General features: G+C 41.4%; 1 protein-coding gene across 2 annotated transcripts; it reads right to left on the bottom strand.

Annotated features, from left to right (window-relative positions):
• Positions 1-326: 326 nt before the first annotated feature.
• POGLUT1 (protein O-glucosyltransferase 1) lies at positions 327-26523 on the bottom strand. Of its 2 annotated transcripts, none has more exons than XM_003825144.4 (11): positions 26260-26503; positions 25456-25546; positions 23914-24057; positions 17599-17734; positions 14868-14989; positions 9653-9712; positions 8109-8208; positions 6052-6110; positions 4323-4490; positions 3470-3526; positions 327-2761 (listed from the first exon to the last, which is right to left on the bottom strand). In XM_003825144.4, exons 1-11 carry the CDS (start codon positions 26342-26344, stop codon positions 2605-2607), a joined length of 1179 nt encoding a protein of 392 aa, XP_003825192.1. In that variant the 5' UTR covers positions 26345-26503; the 3' UTR covers positions 327-2604. The 2 variants fall into 2 exon arrangements, with proteins under 2 accessions (XP_003825192.1, XP_054966305.1); XM_055110330.2 differs by lacking the exon at positions 327-2761 and adding an exon at positions 2768-3281 and having other exon boundaries at positions 26260-26523.
• Between the last annotated feature and the right edge of the window lie 940 nt (positions 26524-27463).

Here is a 27463-nt window from a genome sequence, read left to right as displayed (position 1 = left end):
CATTAAATTTTTTGTCCTTGGGAATTTTGAGCTGAGACAGAGCCCAATAGGTAATGGAACTGCATTATAGTAGCACCCTGGAAACAGTCAAAATTCTTGCTGAGATTCCTGGAGGTGCCCTTGCTTCTATCCTTCTAACCACTGTGAAACCTTTTTAGATTCCACGAGATGCCCTCATATCCTTCTAGTAAGTTACTTTGCTTAAACTAGCTAGAGGCAGTTTCTGTTCTTGACCACTAGGAAAATCTGAACTGATATAGTAGAATAAGGTGGGTCACTGACAGCACATAGATAACACTCCCGAAATAAATAAAGACAAAGCATTATTTGTGTTATGCAAGTATCCCACTTCATTCAAATAAATTATTCTTTCCTTGAAGAAAAGCATGGCCATTAGCTCTCTGAAAAGGAAAGGGTAAGTTTGGGACTGAACTAGTAATAGCAACAACAAATAAAACCTTCAAAAGTTGTGGGGAAACAAATTATTTTCAAAAACAAACAATTTACATAGTTATACCATCCTCATATCATCTACACTGAGGTAAACAGATAGACAAGTACAAAATCTGAATAACATTTGCTGTATTTAAAGACAAAGATGCCCTTATTGGCTCTTCAAAGGGCAGGTGAGGATTTACATTGATCCAATTCTTATGGTCTTATCTACTCATCCTTTGGAGCCAGTAATAATCTGTATATAGGATCTGGTTAAGCCAACTGTCTCCATTCCTCCATCCATCCATCCACCCACCCAATAGTTCTTTGTGTGAGGCACTGTGCTGGATCATGAAGCCATCAAGATGAGTAAAATTAGATTTTCACCCATTAATAAGTTTACAGAACAGTAGGAGAAACAGTCAAGCAACTACAGTGATGTCATATAATACAGGCATAAACAAAGTACTATGGTAGCCCCTTACTGCCTGAAGGAATGAATGAAAGGAGTCAGAAAGAAGGTGATGTTTGAGCTGAAACTTGAAGCTAAATGGGAAACATTCCCAGGGAAATGAATCTTCAGCTCCTAATCTAAAGGATAGCAAATTTTGTTCCTATTTTAATGAGAGGAAATTAAAATTCAGAGAGAATGCTTACACCTAGTAGGGCCTCACAGTGACAAGGCAAAACCATAGTACGACTCAGAAATCTGGACTGCCTATTGCTAGATTCACAGACTAAGAACCTAAGAACACGGTCCCTGTGCATTGCTAGTACTCAAAAAAAAAAAAAAAAAAAAAAAATCCAACTTTAAACATCTGCTTATTCCATGAAATGATCTTGCCAGGCATGCTCAACTTCTCTAAGAAGGTCATTAGACTTAAACTTTTGTGGAAAGGAGTTTAAAAAGCCAAATACATTTCTGACAAATGGAATGTGTGATAATTATGTGACTGAATCTCACATTTACTAATTCTGAAACTAGTTAATACCAAATAGTTCTTAAAAGACAAAGGAAGAGAGGTGATTTCTCTGTGGAAAGGTTGGGCCTAAGGGTCAAGGATGGTTCTAAGTCATCAGACTACAGAGTTTTAATCTAAACATTTTTCTTCATTTTTTACTATGTCAGAAAGAGCACCCTGAGATATTAAACTACTACCTAAAACATCTTTTTCAAAAAGTGAAAAAAGGAAAAGGGAGGCACTCCATCATGGATTTGCACTAAAACAAATATCTTCTATATATTTGAAGTTGAATGCTCTTAACTACCAACTGAACGGCACGTTCACATATGAAGACTTCTTGTGATTCCTGCAAGACAGTGAGAGTGTGAATGACCCCTGCTGTGGCCAATTTAAGAAGGAAAAATATTAAAGGTATGCAAAGGGTGAGGAAGAGCTGCTGTTCTATGTATAGTTCCATTAAATTTATTAAGAGGCTTTGTCTTTTTTTTTTTTTTTTGGCTTTAGAGAGGCATTAAGAAGTAGGGCATGAAGGCACAAAAAGGGAACCTGAAATCCAATTGCAATAATTACTCATGCAATTGGCCTCTTTCTATGTGGCATTATAGAAACCTCCTGAGTAACAGAGTTTACGGTTTTACAAAAGAGAACTCCTACATCATTGCATGGCATGGCTACCGCTTCCTTAGACCATTCAGAGAATGATCCCCAAGTATTTTTCATAAACCCCATAGGGTTTCCTACATTAAAATAAAGTGACAGAGATCACGCCTAGAATAATTTCACAATTCCAGCAATGAGTTGTACTACTTCCAAATGACGAATTTTCTGCTCCAAATAATGGGACAAAGGGCATCATCACATGGACACAGTCAATTTCACAGTGATGGACACACACAGGTGGATGATCTGAGGCACAAGCTGTGATTGGTCTTAAGAAAATTAAAGGTAGAGTTGGGTTCAAAATCCACATCTCATGATTTCTGGTCCTTATTCATCCAAAAAGTTGAACTGCTTCATATCAGTGTATTAGACACATTTTAAATCTTTCTCAAGAGTTGCTCTGGGTGCAGCATGATAAGGAAAACCAGGTATTTGGCTTGATAACAGGTATTCAAGGTATAGGTGCCAAGCTTATGGTAAGCTTCTCACCGTAGGATATCTGAGATCTGTTGCCACAAAGAGGACTATGGTCCTATGATGACTACTATAGTTCAGTTTTCAACATTTTGGGAATAATTTGATCATAACCTTTCCTTCTCGTTACATTGTAAGACAGGAATTTAGAGTATTCACTCAAGAGGTTCTCCCAGTAACAGGTGATGTCATCCATCTGCAAATGGTTCCTAATAAACTGGCTTCCCCTAGAGACAAGATTTAACAAGAAAATGTTAAAGCACAGAATTTAATGATAATAGCAGTCTGCATTTGAGTGCTCACCTTGTGCCAAGCATTATTCAGCATTTTATATAAATTAATTCATTTGAGCCTCAAGAACCAACCCTATGGCAATCATATCCACATACATGCATGTAGCAATACAACTTAACTATCTTTTTCCTTTATTTATTTATTTATTTATTTATTTTTTTGAGACGGAGTTTCGCTCTTGTTGCTCATGCTGGAGCTCAATGGTGCGATCTTGGCTCACTGCAACCTCCGCCTCCCGGGTTCAAGTGATTCTCCTGCCTCAGCCTCCCGAGTAGCTGGGATTACAGGCGCACACCACCACACCCGGCTAATTTTTTTGTATTTCTAGTAGAGATGGGGTTTCACCATGGCTAGGCTGGTCTTGAACTTCTGACCTCAGGTGATCCGCCCACCTCGGCCTTCCAGAGTGCTGGGATTACAGGCGTGAGCCACCACGCCCGGCCCATCTTTTTCCTTTAAAACAAGCATATGTAGACATGTGTATATGTTTTCCCCCAGGACAACTTTAGTTCTGAATTATCTCCATATAATGAGGATAAAATACAGATGTCACCATGATAACAATATTCAGATAACTTTGGCTAGGGCATAATGGGGATGACAAAAAGTAAAGTGGAAAAGGGAAAATGAACAGAACTCACCTTTCAGCAATCTCTTGAGCTACATCATCATTTGCTTTTACAAATTGTAACAGCTCTCTAAAATGAAAAGAATTTTAGACTGTGAAATATAGACCAACTTCATTGGCACTAAGTCAGAAAGACGATATAGATTGAGGTCTATGGATAATTTTAGGTATGTGGATGGTGGATTATTTCCTTCAAGCAAAGATATCAGGGTTCTCTCAAGAACAAAATAATAACAAAAAAAAAACCCCCACACACTGATTAAAGATACCCTATTGTAGATTTGGGACATATTTGAGAAAATACAGAAGTTACCTTATATATTTACATATATTTTGTATATTTATATTATATATTATATTAGATATATTATTTTACATATTTATATATAAATATATTTATATATAGAAAAAATATATATATACACAGATATCACCATGATAACAATATTCAGATAACTCTGGCCCTTCTCTATACTTCTTCCTAGCTCCTCCCGTCATGAAAGGAAATTTGCTGAAGCTTCACTTGAGTCAATTCTCATGCTGTATCTGAAAATCCTTTTGACAATATAATAAGATTGAATATCCCTATCTTTAGTCTTGGAGAGATTAGAGCTTTTTAACTTCATTTTGTCTGAACGTTTCATTTGAAACCAGTATTAAAGTGCTTTTTCAAATTAAATTCCGCTTATAGCCTACTTGGATAATAATGCAATACTATATATGCAAACCAAGAGGAAAAAAAGCTTTCAATGGAAAAAAATCGTAGGACTAAATGTCTTACATGACTGGTTTTAAGGCATTAAGGCATTTTTAAAAGCAGATTGGAAGGGTCTTTAGAAACTCTGCATTGGGGGATAACTGCTTACTGGACATTGGAGAGATCTGTTTTGACTGGGATATAGTGAACCCATGGCTTCAGCTGTGGATAGAAGAATTCTAGCCACTCATCACCAACATGGAAAACAAGTGAGCCACACAGGAAGAGGTGTTTAAACCGGAAACTTGCAGCTACGCCTCGAAAATTAAACAGATACCTGGGGAAAAAAGAACAAAATATATTTGATACTATATGCCTGCTGCCAAAAATATGACCTTTTATGCTTATTCTCCCCTCCCCTTCTTTCCTTTTATGATTCCTCTCCATTCTCTTTCCACTTTGAGTTTTCAAGGACACATTAATATGTTCCTAAGTGGTTTCTATCAACCACTTTACCAGGGCTAGGACTACAGGTTGTTCTGGGAATGGCAGGGTGAGGAAAAATAGGGGATATTTTCTCCAGACAGCGCTAGATAGGGTCAGGAGCTGGGTGCCGGGTAGAGTGTATACAGGGCTCAGAAGGAAATGACAGCTTGTAGATTTGGAACATATCTGAGAAAATAAATGTTCAATGGTAAACATAAAATATAACAAGTGAAAAAAATTTCACAAGCTTTTCTAGGCCTAATGTCTCTAACTAGTCATGGCCTCCCAAAGCCTTGTTTTTCCTCTAGTGTACCCCATCTGGTCGAAGGTCTCCACTGCTTCCTGGACATCACCCTCTTCTCTTAAAGTATAGAGCAGCGGTCCCCAACCTCTTTGGCACCAGGGACCAGTTTCATGGGAGACAATTTTTCCATGGATGGGTAGTGTGGGGGAGATGGTTTTGGATGAAACTGTTCCACCTCAGATCATCAGGCATTAGTTAGATTCTCATAAGGAGCACGCAACCTTGATCCCTTGCATACACAGTTCACAATACAGTTTGTGCTCCTATGAGAATCTAATGCCAGGGCTGATCTGACAGAAGGCAGAGCTCAGGCGGTAATGCTCGCTTCCCCACTGCTCACCTCCTGCCATGCAGCCTGGTTCCTAATAGACCAGTACCATGGCAGGGGGTTGGGGACCCCTGGTATAGAGAGGAGAATGAGGAAAACCTAATCAATTTTCAGAGATTGCCCACAGGGGAAAAAAAAAACAAAAAAAGCTGTCTTCTTCTCAGCATTTCTTATGCACGCACCTGTCGCCAACCAGAGTTGCTTTCACCATATAGCTCCTACTCTGCGTGTCATTAGCACTCCTAACTCTGAGCCACCCCCACCACCACTGCCCTCCTCTAGACCTGGTTTTACCTGTTCATCTAATTCTTAGTCCCAGAATTTTATTTTATTTCTCTTAGAGACAGGGTCTCACTATGTAGCCCAGGCTGGTCTTGAACTCTTGGGCTCAAAGGATCCTCCTACCTCAGCCTCCCGAGTAGCTAAGACTACAGGAGCATGCCAGCACACCAGGATAATAATTCTAATATTTATTAACTGAGAAATATTTATTCTAACTTCAACCATTGGGTGGGTGGGGCATATGGAGAGGTAATTCCATTACTGTGATTACTAGCTAGCACGCAGCTGTTTGGAAGCAGGAACCATGTTCCATTCTTCTCTACAGTCGCCACAGAACTCAGGTCAGTGCATTTAGGCCCTGAGGAAAAGCCAGTGAAATGAATTAATGCAACTTTCATTTACTCCAGCTGGGCCTTTATATTAAAGTTCTCACCCAAAGTGAAGCTATTTCAAAAGCAGTATGGAAACCAAGAAAGTGAGGAGTCCTGCAAATCTTACTTGTATTTGCAGTGATCCACAAGATGGACATCCTTAGCAGCTGGCTTTCCTAAGGTATCCTTTAAGTGGAAAGGAAGTTATTAGTATTAACAGCAACAGCATTTATTGTGATCACTGTGCAGCAAGCATTGTTAAACATTTCATCAACATTACCTCATTTAAGCTTCATAATCAATATACTCAGGAGACATTATTATTCCCATTATATAAATGCAGAAGCCAAGGCTTTGGAAGTTGAGATTTGCTCAAGGTCAGTGTGGCTCTAAATAGAAGACAGAGTTTTAACCAGGGCCTGTCTGATTTTAGAGTTTAAGCACACCTAAAGCCATGCTGCCCTCCTTTGAAGTCAGATGTCACAGCCTGCAGCACACTTCACTCTGTGTAAATAATGTATGCAGAGAAGGTCCCAAGTGCTGGCTGATGGCCTTAGGGGTGTATATAGCCCATGCTCAAATTTTGTTGGGCATGCTAAGTATTTTTTTTTAAAAAAATCAAATCATTGCCAACATTTACAGGTGGTAGGATATTTCTTGCAAAAATCCAGATTTCCAATCTTTCTTGGAGAATAAAAAGGAAGATCTGGCAAACTGGGCTCTTATTAACATTTGGAACTGTTAGAATTCTCTCTTGCTCACCTCTTGACATCACCTGCTGGCCCCTGGGGACATCTGAGTTTGAGATCCCCAGGTACATTCCATCCACCTTAGCAGATGGTAAACTCCTTGATGAGGGGACAAGTTTTGTTTGCTTCTGCAGCCTCCCACAGTAGATGCTAACAACTTTTGTTCTAAATGAACACATTTTTTCATATTTTTATTATTCAACAAAGTTTCTTAAGCTCACTTGCTCCTGATTAAAACTGTATGAAATAATACATGCACCTCAGATTTACTTAGTTTTCTCCCAAGAAGTCTAAAGCTTTTCCTCATAGCATCCTCATATGGTATGTGGAAATTTCATATAAAGGAAGTTTAGGGCTTTAATTTCTTTGATTAAGGCAAAAAGCCATAGAGTTAAGAGGAGAGAGTGGACTGTAAACCAACGGTCCCATTTCTGGCTTCACCTTAGAATCACTTGAAAAGTTTTAAACAAATGAAGATTCCTGGACACCATTCCCAGAGATTCTGACTCATTTGATTCATTTTCTTAAGCTCTCTGGTTGTATTGCACAGCCAGGGTTGAGACCATTGATTTAAACCAGGGGTTGGCAAACTACGACCCACAGGCCAAATTTGACCCACTGCTTGTTTTTGTCATGGACTAAGAAATTTTTACATTTCAAATGGTTAAAAAAAAAGGCAAAAGAATAATATTTTATGACAACTTAAAATTACATGAAATTCAAATTTCAGTGCCCATAAATAAAGTTTTTATTTTTTATTATTTTTATTTTTATTTATTTTTGAGACGGAGTCTTGCTCTGTCGCCAGGCTGGAGTGCAATGGCGTGATCTCGGCTCACTGCAATCTCTGCCTCCCAGGTTCAAGCGATTCTCCTGCCTCAGCCTCCCCAGTAGCTGGGACTACCGGCACATACCACCATGCCCGGCTAATTTTTGTGTTTTTAGTAGAGACGGGGTTTCACCATGTTGGCCAGGCTGGTCTTGAACTCCTGACCTCAAGTGATCCACCCGCCTCGCCTCCCAAAGTGCTAGGATTACAGGCGTGAGCCACCATGCCTGGCCGTAATAAAGTTTTAATAAAAACACTGCCAGGCTCATTCATTTACAAACTGCCCATGTCTGTTGGCAACTGCAATAGAGACCATACGACCTGCAAAACCTACAACATTTACTATTTGGCCCTTCCTGGAAAAAGTTTGTGACCCCTGGTTTAAACCTTCAAAGTAGTGCAATATACTAGTCATAATATGGCCAGAAAAGCAATGTAAGTTTGAAAAAGGAGAATTTACATATATGCTAATGCTGGTTCATGGAACTTTCTTTACATTCACCTCACCACTGACAGGAAACCTAATCTCAAATTCTACCCAGGTGGCAATGTTCTTTGAGTGAGAATGTTCACTGCTGTAGTTCTAGTCAGATGACTGGTGATTACTTTCATAGATTTCCAGGCCTGGTTTTTGGTGTATTCTGCATCAACAAGTTTTGGGTTTTTCCGAGACAGAAGAATGAGAGGATCTCGTTCTGGACTTGTCCTATAAAAGAAACACGTGACATAAAACTGTGTGGCCTGTATTAGAAAACTGTTCCCAATCCCTGAAAGGTGAGCAGGACTAGTACCCAATGCAATGACTCTGCACAAATGGACAATTCACTGGTGACGTGACAGCGGAGGAGGGGTATACTGGGTACTGCAGCATCTAGGTCATCCAGGGCTGGTCCCCTCTGTACTTTTAGGGTTGGGGGGTACTTGGCCCTTCTTTGCTTGCATTTGGTCTTGAAGGGTATGTTGTTCAGGTCACTATAGTCAAATCCCAGGGAACGATTTCCCTTTTAGGAAAGTTCATGTGGCTTCTATAATCACTGGTGCTCATAACTGTGAGGCTAGGTAGTCACGACTCACTAAAACAGCTACATGACCTTTGTTATGTATGCTCTGTACAGTCCAGTATAATATTTAATTTAAAAAAATGCACAAAAACCAAAGGGCTTAAAAACCTGACGACTGTATGTGGAAGAATTTCTAGTGATGTTCCAAGTAGCAGAGGGTCTTGACATGTGAGGCATCATGGATTCCTTGATAATCTGTTAAGAACTATGAACCAACCCTCTCTCCTTCCCAGAAAAATGCACATATCCTCACATAATTTCAAGGGAGTCCTAAAACTCTTGAAGTCCAGACATGGTCCCCAAGTTAATTTGTGACTTCAAGATTTAAGAATCAGAGAAGTTGGTAAGAAACAGGACATAGTAGCTGGATAATCCATTTACCTCCTAAAGTCTAGCTCCCAAGTGAAGAGGAGGGTGAAGAGGGAGTATAATCTCTGGCAAGGACTCACTTGCTAAAACTACAAAACCCTGCTCCCTTCATGGTCTTTTCTATTCATCTGCTCCACAGATATTTATCATATATCGACATGCTAGGAACTGTTCTTGGCCTTGGGACTATGGAGCTGAACAACACAGGGTCCTCCTACTACCTTTGCCATTTTTCTCTTCTCTTTCCTCCCTGCTCCCTTCTTCATTTTCAGCAGTCTCAGTCTGTGCTCTTAACCACTATTTGGCAGCCACAGGGTGTGATAAAAAAGGCAGTCAAGAGATATGGTGATGAGTCCTGCTCTGCATTAACTAGCAGAGTACCGTGGCATGATCATAAGCTACTCCTAGGGACTGTAAGAAGACACCCATCTGTTGTGTTTGGCATCACATAATCAATGACCGACACATTTGTGACACTATGTAAAATATCTGTTAAATGACTGAAATGGATGAACTTTACTTCTTTGAATATCAACTCAATCAATGGCGATTTCGGCAAATAATGTGAATTATTCTCGAATCTAAAATTGTGATTCCACATTTCTTTCTTTGTTATCTTAGCTTTCCCTTTGAACTACAGAGCTTGTCATACCCTCAAAGTTACTTACATTTTACATTACTTGGAAGAATATCTTTGTAAAATGTCAGAAAATAACTCACCTTGATCCTCGGAAATATGCTGTAGAGTTTTTCTTTTTCCATGGCCACTGTGCTGCTGACCTAAGAATATAGAATTTAATTAGTTTCAATATATCTTTTTCAACTATATAAGAATGTGCTTTAACCATTTCTGAAGATTAGTTCAGAGCTTCATATTTCTTTTTTTTTTTTTTGAGACGGAGTCTCGCACTGTCGTCCAGGCTGGAGTGCAGTGGCGCGATCTTGGCTGACTGCAAGCTCCCCTTCCTGGGTTCATGCCATTCTCCTGCCTCAGCCTCCTGAGTAGCTGGGACCACAGGCGCCCGCCACCACGCCCGGCTAATTTTGTGTATTTTTTAGTAGAGACAGGGTTTCACCGTGTTAGCCAGGATGGTCTCTATCTCCTGATCTCATGATCCGCCTGCCCCGGCCTCCCAAAGTGCTGGGATTACAGGTGTGAGCCACTGTGCCTGGCCAGAGCTTCATATTTCTAAATAAGTCTAATCAAAGTCACTCAAAAGAAAAAGCCCTAAAGGACACTTTGTTTCCTTTTGCTACCATTTCATTGCTCTGAAGGTGCTACCCAGTTGTATCTACAAATCTACTCCCCATTAACAAGTTAACAACATTGAAAGAAAAGCCCCCAAACCCTGAAGGTCATGATTAGGTCTGTTTATAATTTGGCAAATGTGGATTTCCTCTGTACTTTAAGTAGGATGCTACTGATGAAATTAATTATGTGTACAGAACTGCAAAAAAATAAAAAAGCATCAGAAATGGAATGAAAGGGAAATCACTCTCTGATTTTATGTTTTCCACAGGTGGGAAGTGTCATCAGATTTAGTTTGATATTTGAAAAGCACCTTTGTATTCTTAAAGCCAGACTAAGTGCTCTATAAAGATGAAGTCCTTGAAACTCAGATCTCAGTACACATTACCATGACCAGCCTTCCTTACTGAAACTGCTAGCTCACAGATGCATCATTCTTAACTTGCTTCGTAGGAACCCTCCCTGCACAGAAGTCTGCACAGCATCTTCTCTGAAAAAGGAAGGGAAGGCTGAACTGAAGTTAATGAGGGATTGATGGGCTGGATTACAGTAATGGAGAAACTTAGGATATAAACTTTCTAGGCACAGGTCCTTTTCAGATACATATAATGTCATGCTGCTCATTTTCACTCAGCTGAGAACGCTGCTCAGTATTTTCCAGGCCCTCAGACCTCCACCCTCAGCCAATGTGGCTCATCCTCTGGCCTTTTCTGGATGGATCACCTTTACCTGATTCTCCAGTCTAAGGCCAGAACTATCTTGTTTTCCCCATACTTCTTCCTGCCCAAGCAGAGACACTATAGCACTGGATTTTTGTTGTTTTGTTTTTAGTGGAAAATGTTTCATGCTCCTCATGCAAAGTTCTCATGAAAAAGCATAAAGATAAAAGTAAGAAGTCGTCTGGAATCTCCCTGTCCAGAGGTAACAATGTAACATTTTAGCTGAGAATTTCCTTGCAATCATTTATTCATATTAGTAGCTTTCAACTGGGGGTAATTTTGCCCTTCCCTCCCACCCAGGGGACATTTGGCCATGTCTGTAGACATTTTTGATTGTTACTACTAGGGGACTGCTACTGGCATTTAGTGGGTAAAGATCAGAAATGCTGCTCAACAATCCTACAGTGGTTAGGACAGCTCCCAGGACAAAGAATTATCCAGCCCCAAATGTCAGCAACACTAATACTGAGAAACTTTGCTCTATGTAACAGAAGTCACACCATACATACTGTTAGGTAACAATCTTAATAGGAAATATAAATAATAATAACAGCCAACATCTATATAGCACTTCACTATGTTACAGACATTGTTCTAAGTGCTTTATAAATATAAAATCATTCTCACAATCTTAAGAGGTAGGTTTTATCACCCCTATTTTACAAATGAGGTCCTTTAGAGGTTAAGCAACTTGCACAGAGTCATGCAGCTAATAAGAGCCAGGATTTGAACCCAGAGTTTTTAAAACCTACACTGCCTTTCCATTCATGCACGATATTCCATTTTATAATCTCTGGCAAAGACTCACTGCAAAAATTCCATTTTATAGTCATGTTATGATTCACTTCATCCTTTATTGATGGACTTTTAGGTAGTTTCCAACTTTCTGCTCTAAGAAACAACATGGTAGTAAACATCCTTGTACACAAATCTTTGCACATTCATCTGATTAATTCCTTAGGATACATTCTAGACATGAAACAGCTAGGTCAAAGGATACACAGTATACATTTCCAATTTTGATACATATTGTCAAACTATCTAACAAAACATGTATCAATTTATACTCAAAGTTACTTCTCTTTATTTCCTTGGCTCCTGGGGAAGCTGTGTTTCATATACACAGACCCAAACTGTGTATCACTGTTCTCTCTCTTTCATTCTCCTAACCTACCCATCCTCCCTCAAAAGACCTAGGTTAGGACTTGTTTCTCCAGGCAAGTGCTAACGGTGGCCACCACAGCCTGGTGCTACCCCAGCCCTCTTTTTTAAACCCTCTCTGACAGTAACAAATGAAATCTTTGATCTGTAAAGAACAATGAATTCTTCTACAGAGTGAAATATAAATCAGTGGGCACAAACTCCCAAAATATCAGAAAAATAGAATGAACAGTGGCAGGCAGACATCAGTGCAGATGGATAAACAAGCAGATTATTACATTTTCAAGGTAACAAATGAACATCATTAGAGATTCTAAACAGAGGGTTCTAAAAAACAAAATTGTATTTCTATAAACATGAATAAATTCAATTGAATAAAATGGGAAGGTATCAAAAGAAAAAAGTATTCATATAAGATTAGACTTTAAAACATTCTATCTGCCTAAAAATTGCTTACTAGTTTACCTGGGGGAAAATGGTATTAATAACTACACGGTGGAGTAACTGGATAACACCTTGACCCCAGGAGTTTGAGTCCAGCCTGGGCAACATAGTGAGATCTTGCCTTTTAAAAATAAACAAACAAACAAATAAATAAAGTGACTCTTTCATATGTACTGACATGAAACAAAGACATGGAAAGATTACTTAGATACACCAATAAGTTAGGGGGAAAGTTGCCTAAGTTATACATATTTGTAAAATTTTATGAGATATATAGGTTTCATAATCAGTAAAAATGTTTTTAAAGATTTTGAAAACAAAGCAGCTGCATGGCAGGTGGGAAAAGAGCTACAAAAAGAAGAATGTGAAAAGGGTATTTGCAAGTACCTGAGGAGGGGGGGAAAGGATTAGAAAATTAAGGCCAAGGCCAAGAATAACTTAGGGAAAAAAAAGTTTAAAACCTTTTTTCCAGCTTAGTGTGGTGGCTCATGCCTGTAATCCCAGCACTTTGGAGACCAAGGTGGGAGGATCACTTGAGCCCAGCAGTTTGAGATCAGGCTGGGAAACATAGCAAGACCTGTCTCTACAAAAAATTTTAAAAAACAACCAAGAAACAAAAAAACCACACCTTTTTCCCCCCACTCTCAAAATTATGTTCGAAACCCAAAAATAAACAAGAAATGACAGTCTCAATGTCAGGAAAACACAAGGAATATTAACCAGTAAAGTAGGTTGGATAATGCACTTGGAAACCTGGTCTTTAGGCCTAGATTTGCTTCTGACCTTGACCAGATCACTAAACCTTTCTGTACCTTCATTCCCTTATCCCTGAAATAAAGGGCTGGACAAAGACAATTTCTAGTTCCAGTTCTGTAAAATATGAGACTAAGTTATTATTTTTTAAAATTTCCAAATTATACCCACTAGAGAAGTTTGTTTTTTAACAAAGGGCTCTACCCACCACTGAGGACTGCAGCCCTGTACGTTTCTTCAGGAAGGGAATATTACCTTAATCCTCTTTGAATCTTCAGCCACACTTGGGAGAGGTGATAGGTATTTATGGAAACAAGGTTGAATTGTTCGCTTTCCTTATACCTGAGAGAAGGCCTATAATGACTGTGTTTCCAGAAGTTCTCTAATTAAGCACCAAAGTTGTTTGAATCATGATGTAAAATGTAGCTAGGTAAGAAATACCTACAGCTTGGATGAGCTACACAATCTAAATTCTGAAATGATAGCAGGATGGAGTCAACAGGCCAAGGCATGTCTCAGTCATGAATCAGAGAGGATCTGGAATAAGCTTGTACTTGAGATGCTTATGGGACATTTATGCTCCCTCAGCCCTGCCTAAAGTACTTAGCTCTCAATTGCCAAGTATGTTTATATTCTTCCAAATAATTTTCTATCCCCCCATGACGAGGTCATTCATTTTTTCTTACTATGAAAGAATGCACTCTTATTTAAAGAATCTTAAGTATAGAAAAATTGAAAATACTGACTGAGCACAGGGGCTCACGCCTGTAATCCCAGCACTTTGGGAGGCCGAGGTGGGTGGATCACTTGAGGCCAGGAGTTCCAGACCAGCCTGGGCAACATGGCAAAACCACATCTCTACTAAAAATACAAAAAATTAGCCAGGTGTGGTGGCACATGCCTGTAATCCCAGCTATTCGGGAGGCTGAGGCAAGAGAATTGCTTGAACCTGGGAGGCAGAGGTTGCAGTGAGCCGCGATAGCACCACTGAACTCCAGCCTGGGAGACAGAACATGACTGTGTCGCAAAAAAAAAAAAAAGAAAGAAAAATTTAAAATACAAAACAAAAGTCTCTGATAATCCCTTGCAAAGAGGCATTGCTGATAGTTTAGGATAGACTATTCTGCCCCTTTCTATGGATATGTAAATATTACTAGACACATACAAAATTGTTTATGCTACAGTTTTCTGTCTTTAATTTTTAACTTAAAAATTAGTCACTTAAAAGTAAATAGGCTGGGCGCGGTGGCTCACGCCTGTAATCCCAGCACTTTGGGAGGCTGAGGTGGGCGGATCACCTGAGGTCAGGAGTTCAAGACCAGCCTGACCAACATGGAGACACCCCGTCTCTACTAAAAATACGAAATTAGCCGGGTGTGGTGGCACATGCCTGTAATCCCAGCTACTCGGGAGGCTGAGGCAAGAGAATCACTTGAACCTGGGAGGCGGAGGTTGCGGTGAGCTGAGATCACGCCATTGCACTCTAGCCTGGGCAAAAAGGGCGAAACTCCGTCTCAAAAAAAAAAAAAGTAAATAATTGGTTATATTCTATGGCTTATTTCAAGAAAACCCAGAAAGAGAAAAAATAAAACCTCTTTAAAGGACCTACCTTACCAGATCTTCTCTGAAGAGGTCCCACCGTCCAAGACCTGTAGGATAAATTGGCCAAACAGCAGGTCCCCCTTCCCAAAATGTCCAAGCAGGATACATGATATCATGGTACTCTGATGTCTTCAACAAAAACAGACAGGTCGTTCTAAATCAGTCTTGGAACAGTGAAAAGAGGCAACTGCAATCATGCCACAGGATCTGGACAGCCTTGGTTTAGTGTCACATTGTCAAAGATATATTTTCCCTATTTTCCAAAGTCTAGCCTGTAGACATTAAAAGGCAAAAGTGACTATGGATTAAAAGTCATGGGCTCACTGAATTCCAGAATTCAGAATCACATTAAAGGTCAGCTTTTTCAGTTCCCCCAAATTCTGTTTTTCTAGAGGATATATACTGTTAAGATTTCCAATTTAAGGAAACAATATGCCCAATTCTGAATAATCACAGAGCTCTCTCATTGTTTAACTATTACATTTAAGAGTTTACACTGTCTTACCAGTTTTTGGTTATTTCCCAATGGGTTTTTTTGAGAGTAAGAGCCAAGAAATATATGCAATGGTTAAGAGTGTGGGCTCCTGATGTGGATCACATGGGTTTGGATTCTGACTCCACCTCTTTACAGCTCTAGGCAAGTTACTTAATGGTTCTATGCCTCAGCTTCCTTATCACTGTAATGGGGGAAACAATAATATCAATAATATGATCTAACTAAAAGGTTTATTTTGAATATTAAATGAGTTGATACACGTAAAATTCTTAGAACAGTAGCTGGCACATTGTACATACTCGATAAATATTGGCTAGTGTTATCTCATACTATGGCACTGTTGGGCTCACATTGATTGGTCAATAAATTCTTGGTTATTCACTGATCGGAGTCAGAAGTATGGATGAGCAAAATGAGAAGGGGTGTTATCACATATCTTTTGAAAGAAGTTTGAGGTTGGGCACGGTGGCTCACACCTGTAATCCCAGCACTTTGGGAGGCCGAGACGGGTAGATCACCTGAGGTCAGGAGTTCAAAATCAGCCTGGTCAACATGGTGAAACCCTGTCTCTACTAAAAAATACACACAAAATAATAGCCGGGCATGGTGGCAGGTGCCTATAGTCCCAGATACTCAGGAGGCTGAGGTGGAGAATCACTTGAACCCGGGAGGTGGAGGTTGCAGTGAGCTGAGATCGCACCACTGCACTCCAGCCTGGGCAACAGAGTGAGACTCTGCCTCAAAAAAAAGAAAAAAGTTTAAAGCCATATGTTCCCTTTTTTTTTTTTTTTTTTTTTTTTTTTGATCCACCTGCCTCGGCCTCCCAAAGTGCTGGGATTACAGGTGTGAGCCACTACACCTGGCCTCCATTTGTTCCCTTTTTATGGTTACTTCTGTTAAAAATCTGGCCACTGATAAACCTCTAACTCTACTATTTCTTCCACTGGAAATACATGTGCAATATGCTGTTTGCTGTCTCTCAAATATGTAAAAAATGTGATTCATCAAGCACCTTAAACATAACAGCTATTCAATAGAAGCTGTACAATTAACTATAAAGTTGACAGAGTAAAACTCTCCCTTGGAAACTAGAAGTCACTGATTTAAAAAACAGAAGGGAAGTAAAGATGAACGGAAAGTTAGTATACCGACGGTCATACTTTATTATCCATAGAAACAACAGATAGATAACAAACACGAAGTCCCTACTGACTTACATGGGAGTCTCTATCTGTTCTTCTGAGTGAGTTTCACGACAAACAATGGAACCAAACACTTTCGAGAAATGAGGCTAGACCATGGGAAATGCAACACAAATGTGGCCTCTGCCCACTTGCAACACAGGAAATAAAACAAGTCTAGGGAGAAAGTAAACTATGATAAAGAAAAAGTGGGGATAAAAGGTCCCTCTGCTTTAGACAAACCAAATCAGAAATAGTGTTCCTTTTCCCAAATTTCATGGAGTTTTCCTCAATTCACTCTTACCCCATAGAATCTTCCATCTACTCTCTTCTAGCCTTCCCGCCTTCACCCCAAATGCTTTCCTTGTCTCTGGGGAACCAAGGCCCATCCCTGCCGATACAACATTTACATGAACCTGAGCACTGACAAGACATTCCTTGCCCCCAATTCCCCAAGCCCACAGGTGTGTCCTAGCTACTCCAATCTTCCATGATGAGTCTAAAAAATCACCCCCTTGCATAGCCCTCTAGGCTATCTCCAGCCTATCCCTTCAATGCACTGCTTGTACACACACCGTGTGGAGTTATCTGGCACCTTCAGGTTCACTTTTAGCCACGCTGGGCCCCCGGAATATGGTGACAGATGGGACAGCTGATACCCAGCACTATGGCTGAATATATACATAGTAGGAGCTCAACAAACTTTTAGAATGAAGGTGTTCCCTAACTCCAAGCTTTCTTGGACCCCTTCCTCCGATGCTCTGTAAGATCTTCAAGACCCACCTCTAATTCCTGTAGGTTTCTCAGGCCTCTCACGCCCTAGCCTCCATCTCTAGCCCTATAGACACTCAAGCAATCTTACACTACTTACCAGCTCTCAACTTCATCTCCTCTGTCTTTTTGCTCAATCACTGTGATGCTAATAGAGACACAGACCCATTTCTGGACCTCAGTCCTCATCCTTACCATTATCCATCAGACTATGTCACCGGACAACGATCTCATGCTCATATCCTAGAGGACCACTCTCCATCCACCCATGTGGCTCTCCCTGTACTTACCTTACTGAAGGAGAAGACTGGGATGGCAGGCTCCATCCATTTAGGAACCTGAGGATAATCTCGTACATTGATCACCATCTCCATGTCAGGGAGACGCCCGATCACTTCCAAAATAAAGTGCTCAACACCACTACACCTGTCAACCGGACATACCATAAATTCAGCAAAGTAGTGCCTGCAGGCTCCAGGACAAGGCGAGGTCCCATTCACATTTTAAAGTAAGACAAGCCAGTGTTCCAGTATTCCATATCATCAGTCTACTGCAAAGTCTCCTGAAAACAATGCTTCTAAAGGGGCTATTCTGCTTTTTTGTATTGTGCAAGTTCACTCATAGCTAAGCTGCTCCAGCTTACAATACTTAATAAAATTTTCCAAATAAATCACCATAGCTTTGAAGGGAGTATTATTGCTACTTCTACCACTTTATTCATTCCAGTTCTTTTCTTTATTTCCCTTATATGGAATAGTTTAATTAGTAGACAAGATACAAACTCTCGTAATAGCTGAAATAGCTAATTTTCTACCTGTGTTCCTTTGGCTTTGCTCCTCACAAAGACACCATTTTTATTTCCATTATAATTAAGTCTCCTAGTTTATGAGAACAGATAGAAAACCTTTCATTACCTTCATGAATAAAGAACATTATCAAAATCAGTTCTGCAAGCCAGAAAAAGTGTTATATACATAATCATAAATAGTGTAACACAGCTTTCTGACTAGATTCCCTGGGAAATCAGGGATTTCTTGAAAGAAAAAGAAGATACACTGACAGTTTAGCTTGTTTCTGCCTCATCCTCTGAGGTCCTGACCAGCACTATGCTAGGGGCAATATTCAAAGGCTTGATCAAAATTTTCTGGCAGCATGGAAATAACTGATTTAAAATATTGTTTTACTACTTGGGAGACTTAGGCAGAAGGGTTATTTGAGCCCAAGAGTTCTAGACCAGCAACATAGTGACACAGTAGGCAATGTAGTGAGCTCCTCTAGCCAAAAAAAAAAAAAGTGTTTTATATATAGAGAGATAACTGCAAAAAATATCAACAGTTCACAAACATAGGAAAAGATGCTCAACTGTATTAATAATAAAGAAATATCAATGAAACTAGATACCAATTTTACCAATCAGATTGGCAAAGATCAAAAAGTCCAATAGTGCAGTGTTGGTAAGGGTGTGAGATCTATTCACAGCATATGATATATCGGTTGTGGAAGTGTTTAGCCTCTTTGTAGGACAATTAGATTCTATTTACCAAGATTTCTCTTTTTTTAAGGTTTTTTTAATTTGAGGCAGGGTCTCTCGCTCTGCCACTCAGGCTGAAGAGTGCAGTGGCATGATCATGGCTCACTGTGGCCTCAAAAATCCTAGGCTCAAGCAATCTTCTCACCTCAGCCTCCTGAGTAGCTGGGACTACAGGTGTGTGCCAACACACCTGGCAACTCTGTGTGTGTTTGTGTGTGTGTGTGTGTGTGTGTGTGTGTGTGTGTGTGTGTGTGTGTGGAGAGACAGTCTTGGTATGTTGTCCAGACTGATCTTGAACTCTTGGGCTCAAGTGATCCTCCCACCTCAGCCTCCCAAAGTGCTGGGATTACAGGTGAGAGCCACTGTGCCCAGCCTGTTTATCAAGATTTTTTTTTTTTTTGAGATGGAGCCTTGCTCTGTGGCCCAGGCTGGGGTGCAATGGCGCAATCTCAGCTGACTGCAACCTCCACCTCGGGTTTCAAGCGATTCTCCTGCCTCAGCCTCCCGAGTAGCTAGGATTACAGGCACAGGCCACCATGCCCAGCTAATTTTTTTATTTTTAGTAGAGATAGGTTCTCACCATGTTGGCCAGGCTGGTCTTGAACTCCTGACCTCAGATGATCTGCCCGTCTCAGCCATCCAAAGTGCTGGGATAACAGGCATGAGCCACCTCACCCAGCCTATTTATCAAGATTTTAAAATGACATTAATTGCCCTAGTTATTATACTTTTAGGAATTTAGCCTACATATATATTTACATGAGTGTTCACAGTAACAAGGATGTTCACTGCAGCATTGCTTGCGTTATCCAAAAAGCAAAGTGATGTGGTAAGAGATAATCTAAATGTCCACTGATAGAGGGCTGAATAAAGAAATCCATATAATAAGTTATTATGCAGCCATGAAAAAGTGAGGCATTCTCTATGGACTCTTATGGAACAATCTCAAAATCTACTGCTATATGGAAAAGAAATCTAAGTGCAGAACAGAAGACAGAGCATGTTTTATTTTGTTGATGAGTCTAGATGCTTGTAAATGTACAGACTATTTCTAGAAGGATATACAAGACACAGAATTCTAACTGTCTTTTGAAAAGAGGTCTCAGGGACTAACAGTCTGAGGGTCTGAGGTGGAAGAGAAACTTCCTTTTCACTGAATGTCTTTTGGAGGTATCCAAATATTTTAGCATGGTAAAATATTTGGATATTTTACATATCCAAAGTGTATGTAATACTCTTTGACACTAAAAGAAAAAAAAAACTAGTTAAAAAATGTAAAAAAAATTGCAGTACAATTTATAGATTACAGCTAAAATGCTCATATTTCTTTCACATTTGGCTTTTAATTTAATTTAATTTAATTTTTATTTTTTGAGATGGAGTTTCTTTCTTGTTGACCAGGCTGGAGTGTAATGGCGTGGTCTTAGCTCACTGTAACCTCTGCCTCCCGGGTTCAAGCGATTTTCTTGCCTCAGCCTCCCAAGTAGCTGGGATTACAGGCGCCTGCCACCATGCCTGGCTAAATTTTTTTGTATTTTTAGTAGAGTCGGGGTTTCACCATATTGGCCAGGGTGATCTCAAACTCCTGACCTCAAGTGATCCACTCACCTCAGCCTCCCAAACTGCTGGGATTACATGTGTGATCCACCATGCCCGGCCACATTTGGCTTTTCAAATATACTCTCTTATATGATTCCATTTATAGAAAACTAGAAAATAATCTATAATTCGAGAAAGTAGTCAGCGGTTGCCTGAAGGTGGGGCATGGGGAGGAGAGGGAGACAGGGAGACGCAGGAGAGAGGGAATGCAAAGAGGCAGAAGGAACGTTTTGGTTGTGATGGAAGGTTCATTATCTTGGTATAAACATACATAAAGACTTATCAGTGTACACTGTAGGTTTTATTTTTAATTGATAAATAATAATTGTACATATTTACAGGATACAATGTAATGTTTTGATATATGTTTACATTGTGGAATGAGTATATCAAGCTAATTAACATATCCTCACATACTATTTTTTTGTTGTGGGAACATTTACATTGTATACTTTATATGTAATTTATGTTAACCACACCTCAATAAAGCTGTTATTAGAAAATACCATCACTCCTCATCTTTGAAATGACTTGTCTCTAGCATTAATTAGATAAACCTCTGGTTCCTCTGCTCATCCTTGAAATGTGGAGTTTATATTTTATTTTATTCAAAACTGAGTTTTTAAAATGTCACATAGATTTCTGAAACTGGATGAGTTAAAAGTATCTAGACCTGCCTGTAATCCCAGCACTTTGGGAGGCCGAGGCAGGCAGATCATGAGGTCAGGAGTTTGAGACCAGCCTGACGAACAAGGTGAAACCCCGTCTCTACTAAAAACACAAAAATTAGCCAGGTGTGGTGGCGGGCGCCTGTAGTCCCAGCTACTCAGCAGGCTGAGGCAAGAGAATGGCTTGAACCCGGGAGGCAGAGGTTGCAGTGAGCCGAGATCACACCACTGCACTCCAGACTGGGTGACAGAGTGAGATTCTCTCTCTCAAAAAAAAAAAAAAAAGTATCTAGACGTAGAAAGATATTATTTCTAGCTATATGGGAATCTTTGAGATATCATACAACTGTGTGCATTTCATTCAGGATTGTGTTTTGGAATACTGCATTCTATTCGTATTTTGTCCCTCTCTGTTTTCCTTAGTTGTATATGTAGCTAGGATAGGGAACTTTCAGTGTCATTGGAAATATATATTATTTTATTGCTAATGAAGGTCCTGTACTCCCTTCAGAACATTTCTAAGCTCATGATTATGACCAAAATGTTCTGAGCTCAGGAAGAAGAGAACTGTGCCTTTCAGAAACTTTGAAAGCATTTCATTTCATTTGGCAATTGTTCAGCAAACTATTAAACATTGGGTAAGCTTTCAAAGTCCAACAATGTCTATATTCTTATTTTATTTCTCATCTGTGGAAATCAAAAATTCTCCTAGACTCACAATTTGTACTTAAAGTCTCTATTATTGAGTTCCAAATAATGAAACAAATGTCTGTTTAAAATACCTTAATGATTTTTTCCTCTACAACCTTATTTCCTCCGATATCTGATAGCCAAAGGGTAACTGATTTCCTCAGGGTTGTGAGATATTAAATAATCTTTCTTTTTTATTGTTCTTTATTATTATTTATTTGAGACAGGTCTTGCTCTATCACCCTGGCTGGAGTGCAGTGGCATAATCACGGCTCAGGCTTACTGCAGCCTTGACCTCCTGGGCTCAGGTGATCCACTCACTTCAGCCTCCCAAGTAGCTAGGACTACAAACACATGCCACCACACTCGGCTAATGTTTGTTTTTTTTTTTTTTTTTTTTTGAGACGGAGTCTCGCTCTGTCGCCCAGGCTGGAGTGCAGTGGCGCGATCTCAGCTCACTGCAAGCTCCGCCTCCTGGGTTCACGCCCTTCTCCTGCCTCAGCCTCCCGAGTAGCTGGGACTACAGGCGCCCGCTACCACGCCCGGCTAATTTTTTGTATTTTTAGTAGAGACGGGGTTTCACCGTGTTAGCCAGGATGGTCTCGATCTCCTGACCTCGTGATCCGCCCGCCTCGGCCTCCCAAAGTGCTGGGATTACAGGCGTGAGCCACCGCGCCCGGCCATGTTTGTATTTTTTGCAGAGATGAGGTTTTGCCATGTGGCCTAGGCTCGTCTTGAACTCCTGAGCTCAAGCGATCTGCGTGCATTGACTTCCCGAAGTGCTGGGATTATAGGCACAAGCCACCATGCCCAGCCTGTTTTCTTGTTTACATTTATTTATTTATTTATTTATTTAGACAGTTTCGCTCTTGTTTCCCAGCCTGGAGTGCAATGGCACAATCTCAGCTCACCGCAACCTCTGCCTCCTGGGTTCAAGCGATTCTCCTGCCTCAGCCTCCTGAGTAGCTGGGATTACAGGCATGCGCCACCACAGCTGGCTAATTTTGTATTTTTAGTAAAGACAGGGTTTCTCCATGTTGGTCAGTTTGGTCTCGAACTCCCGACTTCAAGTGATCCGCTCATCTCAGCCTCCCAAAGTGCTGGGATTACAGGCATGAGCCACCGCACCCGGCCTTGTTTATATACTTATAAGAATAAATATTAAATTCTTACAAAGTTGTTATTAAATACAAATAATACAAATCTTTATGAATGAATCTATAATTTTTTGCAACTCTGCACATTTATTTTACTTTTAATGACAGAATAGGGATTGTTTAGAAAGATGCTCTTACATAAGGGAATATTATGCCCTCTGAGTTTTGTACCTTCTAATTTTATAAAGATCTGAGTTAAAAAAAAAAAAAAAAACTCCAAAAATAAAGTTTATCTTTTGGTGTGTGCAATGCTGCCTAAACCCAACCTCCACCCTCAGCCCATGACCCTCCCTGCTTACCACCCTGCCTTCAGCCCACTGACATGGTACCTCAGGTCTCACACCTGAAGCTCTAAAGTCCTGGCTAGTGTAATTTGCAGCACTAGTTACTCCTCTTTATTTATTTATTTTTTAATAGACAGGGTCTCACTCTGTTGTATTATTTGCCACTGCCGGATTATTTGCCATAATCCAACTCCTGGGCTCAAGTAATCCACCACAAAGTGCTGGGATCACAGGTGTAAGCCACCACCACCCCATCTAGTTACTCCTCTTGACTCTACCACCTCCCCTTGAATATTCAGTATCTAGAACTACACTGGCCGATGACAGACATTCAACCAATTCCTCTTCCTCCTTCAGCCCAGCTCCCTCCTGCTAGGCCTGCTAGGCCTCATCAGCCTGTGTCCTGCCGCTACTATATCCCAGGGAAGGAGCAGAAGAGGCAGAGCCACCACCAGTACAACCAGTGATGAACCAAGCCTCACAGAGGAGACAGGCTTTGAGAGGAGCTCGCAAGAAAAATTCCCAGGCAAGGAGAAGAGCTCATCGCTATTTCATAGTCCGCCTGAAATGTGAGGAGGGATCTGCTTGTTAGTCCCACGAATTGGCTCCTCTATAAAAGGGTATCAAGCCCATATGTAATAAAGTCAGAAGATATATCTACCTCGTTAACTCTTACCTTGAGGGGAACATGCAGTCATTTTCCCGGTACAGTCTGTTCTTAGTGATCTGATAGTGGGTCCCTAGCTTCCGTCTGACTACCTCTGCCATCATCTTCCTGGAGATGCCTCCTCGGAAAGGAGTTAGATCCTCTTCTATGACACTGGGAAAGAATGGGAGTCATCAAGGAAAGCAGGCCAAGAGAGTGGTGCCATTCCACCTACTTCCTAAGTGCATTTAGGTTTCGTATTAGAGAACACAGTAAGTGGAAGGAAAGAATCGAGAGTGAGAATGAGCAGCTCTTCCCTAGAAGCCCTGTAGGTAATCTGAAACATCAAATGCAATAAAGCAACAGAAAGTAAAAAGCGGGTCAATGTCTCTTCTTCCTCCTTCCATCTGGATTGCCCCTCCCTTGGCAGTTCTGTATTTCTCTTTCGCTACTCATGCCACACCTGTGTCCTTCTAGTCACTTCAGTCCTCCTGGCATCTCCTCCCAATCCCACAGGAGGTGAAGTTTACACCTTACAGTCTAGCATTGACTCTCTTGTTCTGGTCTGTCTGGTCCACACTCTCCCCCACAAGCCCTTACTCTGGTAGTGTGACAGCAGTAACCAAAATTACACTATTTTGTATTCCTTTTAAAGTGAGTGCATAGTAAGTTTTCAATAAGTATCATAAGCATCCAAGGAATTTTTTGAGGAGTCAAAAATAACATAAAAAGGAGCTTAAAAGACCCTGTTATTTAGCTGATGAAGAATCTGAGACCCAGAGGAGTTGAAGTGGCTCGGCACAGGGGTAACCAGTGGGAGTACCGGCACCAACACCCAAGTCTGTTTTCAGAGTTATCTTTCTACCATACCTCATCCCGGCCCTGATGTGCATTCTCTCTCTTTTTTGAGACGGAGTCTCACTCTGTCACCCAGGCTGGGGTGCAGTGGCATGATCTGGATTCAATGCAACCTCTGCTTCCCGGGTTCAAGCGATTCTCCTGCCTCAGCCTCCCGAGTAGCTGGGATTACAGGCACGTGCCATCATGCCCAGCTAATTTTTGTATTTTTAGTAGAGACAGGGTTTCACCATGTTGGCCAGGCTGGTCTCGAAATTCTGACCTCAGGTGATCCACCTGCCTTGGCCTCTCAAAGTGCTGGGATTACAGGCATGAACCACCATGCCCAGCCTGACGTGCATTTTCTAAAGATAACCATCAGGAAATTTAGGACTAGATTCAGCGATAGATGGGTTTATTTCCTCAACAATATTTATCGAGCACGCACTGAGAGCTAGCACCAGGGAGACAACAGCAAATAAGACACAGACCCTGACCTCAGGAAGCTTGCAGCCCAGTGGGAAAAACAGATGCACATGCACTGAATCCCGCAGTGAGTCAGTGGTTAGGTTGACACCACCTGAGCCTTTCCCATGCCAGAGCATTTTTATTCCCCAGAAATAGAAAAACATCCTTGCCTTTCTGACCACTGCAACCAAAATCTCTCAAGGATGTTAGAATACTTCCTGTGACAGCAACTAAACTCTCAAAGACACATCAAAGAAAAGAACTCACCCATGGTAGCAGCTGCAGTTTTGACTTGAACATGGTTCGTAATTCTCCAAAGACCTGTTAATTTGGTCAATAAATACTTTCCATTTTGAACCTTTAAAAAGTGAAGTAAATGAGAATTTAAAAAATTTTCCTGAACGTTATTTGCTGACACCACACCAACAGAAGAAACAGAAGACCAAAACTTTCAGAAATCCCCTTCCCATCCCACTGATGAAAACGAAACGCTAGGGAGGAATTTTTGTGTGTACACCTCCCACGCTCACGTCAAGTCTGTTCCTCTATCCGGCTGTCAGGTGTCCAAGAAACTGGAAAATTCCCAAGCTTAATGCTCAACCCTCAGAATGCTATGGATAGTGACGCGGACTCTCACTTTCTACTAATCAAATTGAACTCCACAAAGAGGATCAGTTAAAAGCTACAGACATTAAACCCCTCTTCTCTTCTGGCAACGCATATACACACACGCTCGCGCGCACGACATTTGCCCCCATCCCCGACCCCTCAGTGTTTCAGGCAGGTCCAGAGTAGCCAAGCACGGGCGACGCCTCCTGCGGGTGAACGGGGAATTCCCTCTCCTCCCTGTCATTCTGAATTCCGGGGAATGGGTTACTCTCCAGGGTCCAGAGCAGGAGCAGAGACCCCGGCACCTCACTCTCCGCCGCAAGGCGCCCCGGTGCCTTCTGCCCAGCTCCGAGCTACAGCGGCCACGGCATCTTCCCGGGAGCCGGCCGCGCGGGGGAGCGCCTCGGGACTCCGGCCAGACCCCGAGCCCAAGGGGCAGGCTCGGCACTGCCCGGAGCCCACCTGACTCCTTCTGGCGGCCCTGCGCTGAGGGCAGGAGGAACAACAGCAGCCAGAGCCGAAGCGGCGAGCTAGCCCACCACTCCATCGCCGGCGGACCTACTGCAGATTCCCCGCTGCGGCGCTGGCGGAAGCGCGGCCCCGCACAAAGATGGCCCGGGAGCCGCAGCACGTGGGCGGCGGGTCGCCCCGCACAAAGATGGCCACCGTGGCCCCACCACCCTTCCTCCAGTCCCCAGCCTTGAGGCGGAGTTTCCCTGAGAAGGCTGCGCCGGGAAGGTGGGGAGAATAAACGAATGGACCAGTTGCCTATCCTCCCTCCCTGGCACCCCTGGGAAAATAGGTCTGCAGCCAGAAAACTGAAGGTCAGAGAGGGTATGTTTCACGGTTAGTGGCACAACCAAGACTTGGCATAGAGCCTAGGCCAAACAGTTCTTCTCTTGACGTCAAATTGCCTCTTATCAAATAGCATAAATTTGTTGAGCGTGTGTGTGTGTGTGTGTGTGTGTGTGTGTGTGTGTGTGTGTGTACAGCACGGTTAGACCCCAAAGGTTGCAATTAGCATAGCAGGGATCCCTTTGTAATAGGAATTTATAACAGTTGGGGTGACTTAGACGTAGGAAAAAAGATCAATGGTGTTAAATAAAGTTTATGGGAGGTCGTTGTTTTGGACAGAACTCTGGCACTAGGCCTCAAGAGAGCAGACAAAACCAGAATGGAGGCAACTCGTCCTAGGTGCCGCGTAATTAAACTCAGCTTTAAAAGGGGTCAGTTTTCCAACAAATAGAAGGGGCCCATATACCTGAGCTGGCATGATAAAGAAGTCCCCTCTGATGTAACTCTTGGAGGAAAGTAACTTCAAAATGACCAATCTGCTTTTTGTTCCTTATTTCTGCTTTCTTCAGCCCTTTTCTGCCTATAAGCCCAACCCCTTCTGCTCAGCTCATTAGAACACTTTTCTGTTTTATAGATGAGATGCTGCCTGATTCATGAATCACTAATAAAAGCCAATTCGATTTTTTTTTTTTTTGAGACAGAGGACAGTCTAACTCTGTTGCCCAGGCTGGAGTGCAGTGCCACAATCTTGGCTCACTGCGACGTCTGCCTCCCAGGTTCAAGCAATTCTTCTGTCTCAGTCTCCCGAGTAGCTGGGATTACAGGAGTGTGTCACCATGCCCGGGTAATTTTTGTATTTTTAGTAAAGACA

Source organism: Pan paniscus, chromosome 2, assembly GCF_029289425.2.
Source record: "Pan paniscus chromosome 2, NHGRI_mPanPan1-v2.0_pri, whole genome shotgun sequence".
NCBI classification, from domain to species: domain Eukaryota; kingdom Metazoa; phylum Chordata; class Mammalia; order Primates; family Hominidae; genus Pan; species Pan paniscus.
This window is presented reverse-complemented; position numbering and strand designations above follow the sequence as displayed.

What these genes read in the sequence shown, in the direction of transcription:
- POGLUT1 (XM_003825144.4), bottom strand. Translation starts at nt 26,344, where the DNA reads ATGGAGTGGTGGGCTAGCTCGCCGCTTCGGCTCTGGCTGCTGTTGTTC. An exon ending in GGGCCGCCAGAAGGAGTCAG is followed by an intron (nt 25,547 to 26,259) that starts GTGGGCTCCGGG and finishes CACTTTTTAAAG; the next exon opens with GTTCAAAATGGAAAGTATTT. An exon ending in AACTGCAGCTGCTACCATGG is followed by an intron (nt 24,058 to 25,455) that starts GTGAGTTCTTTT and finishes ATTCTTTCCCAG; the next exon opens with TGTCATAGAAGAGGATCTAA.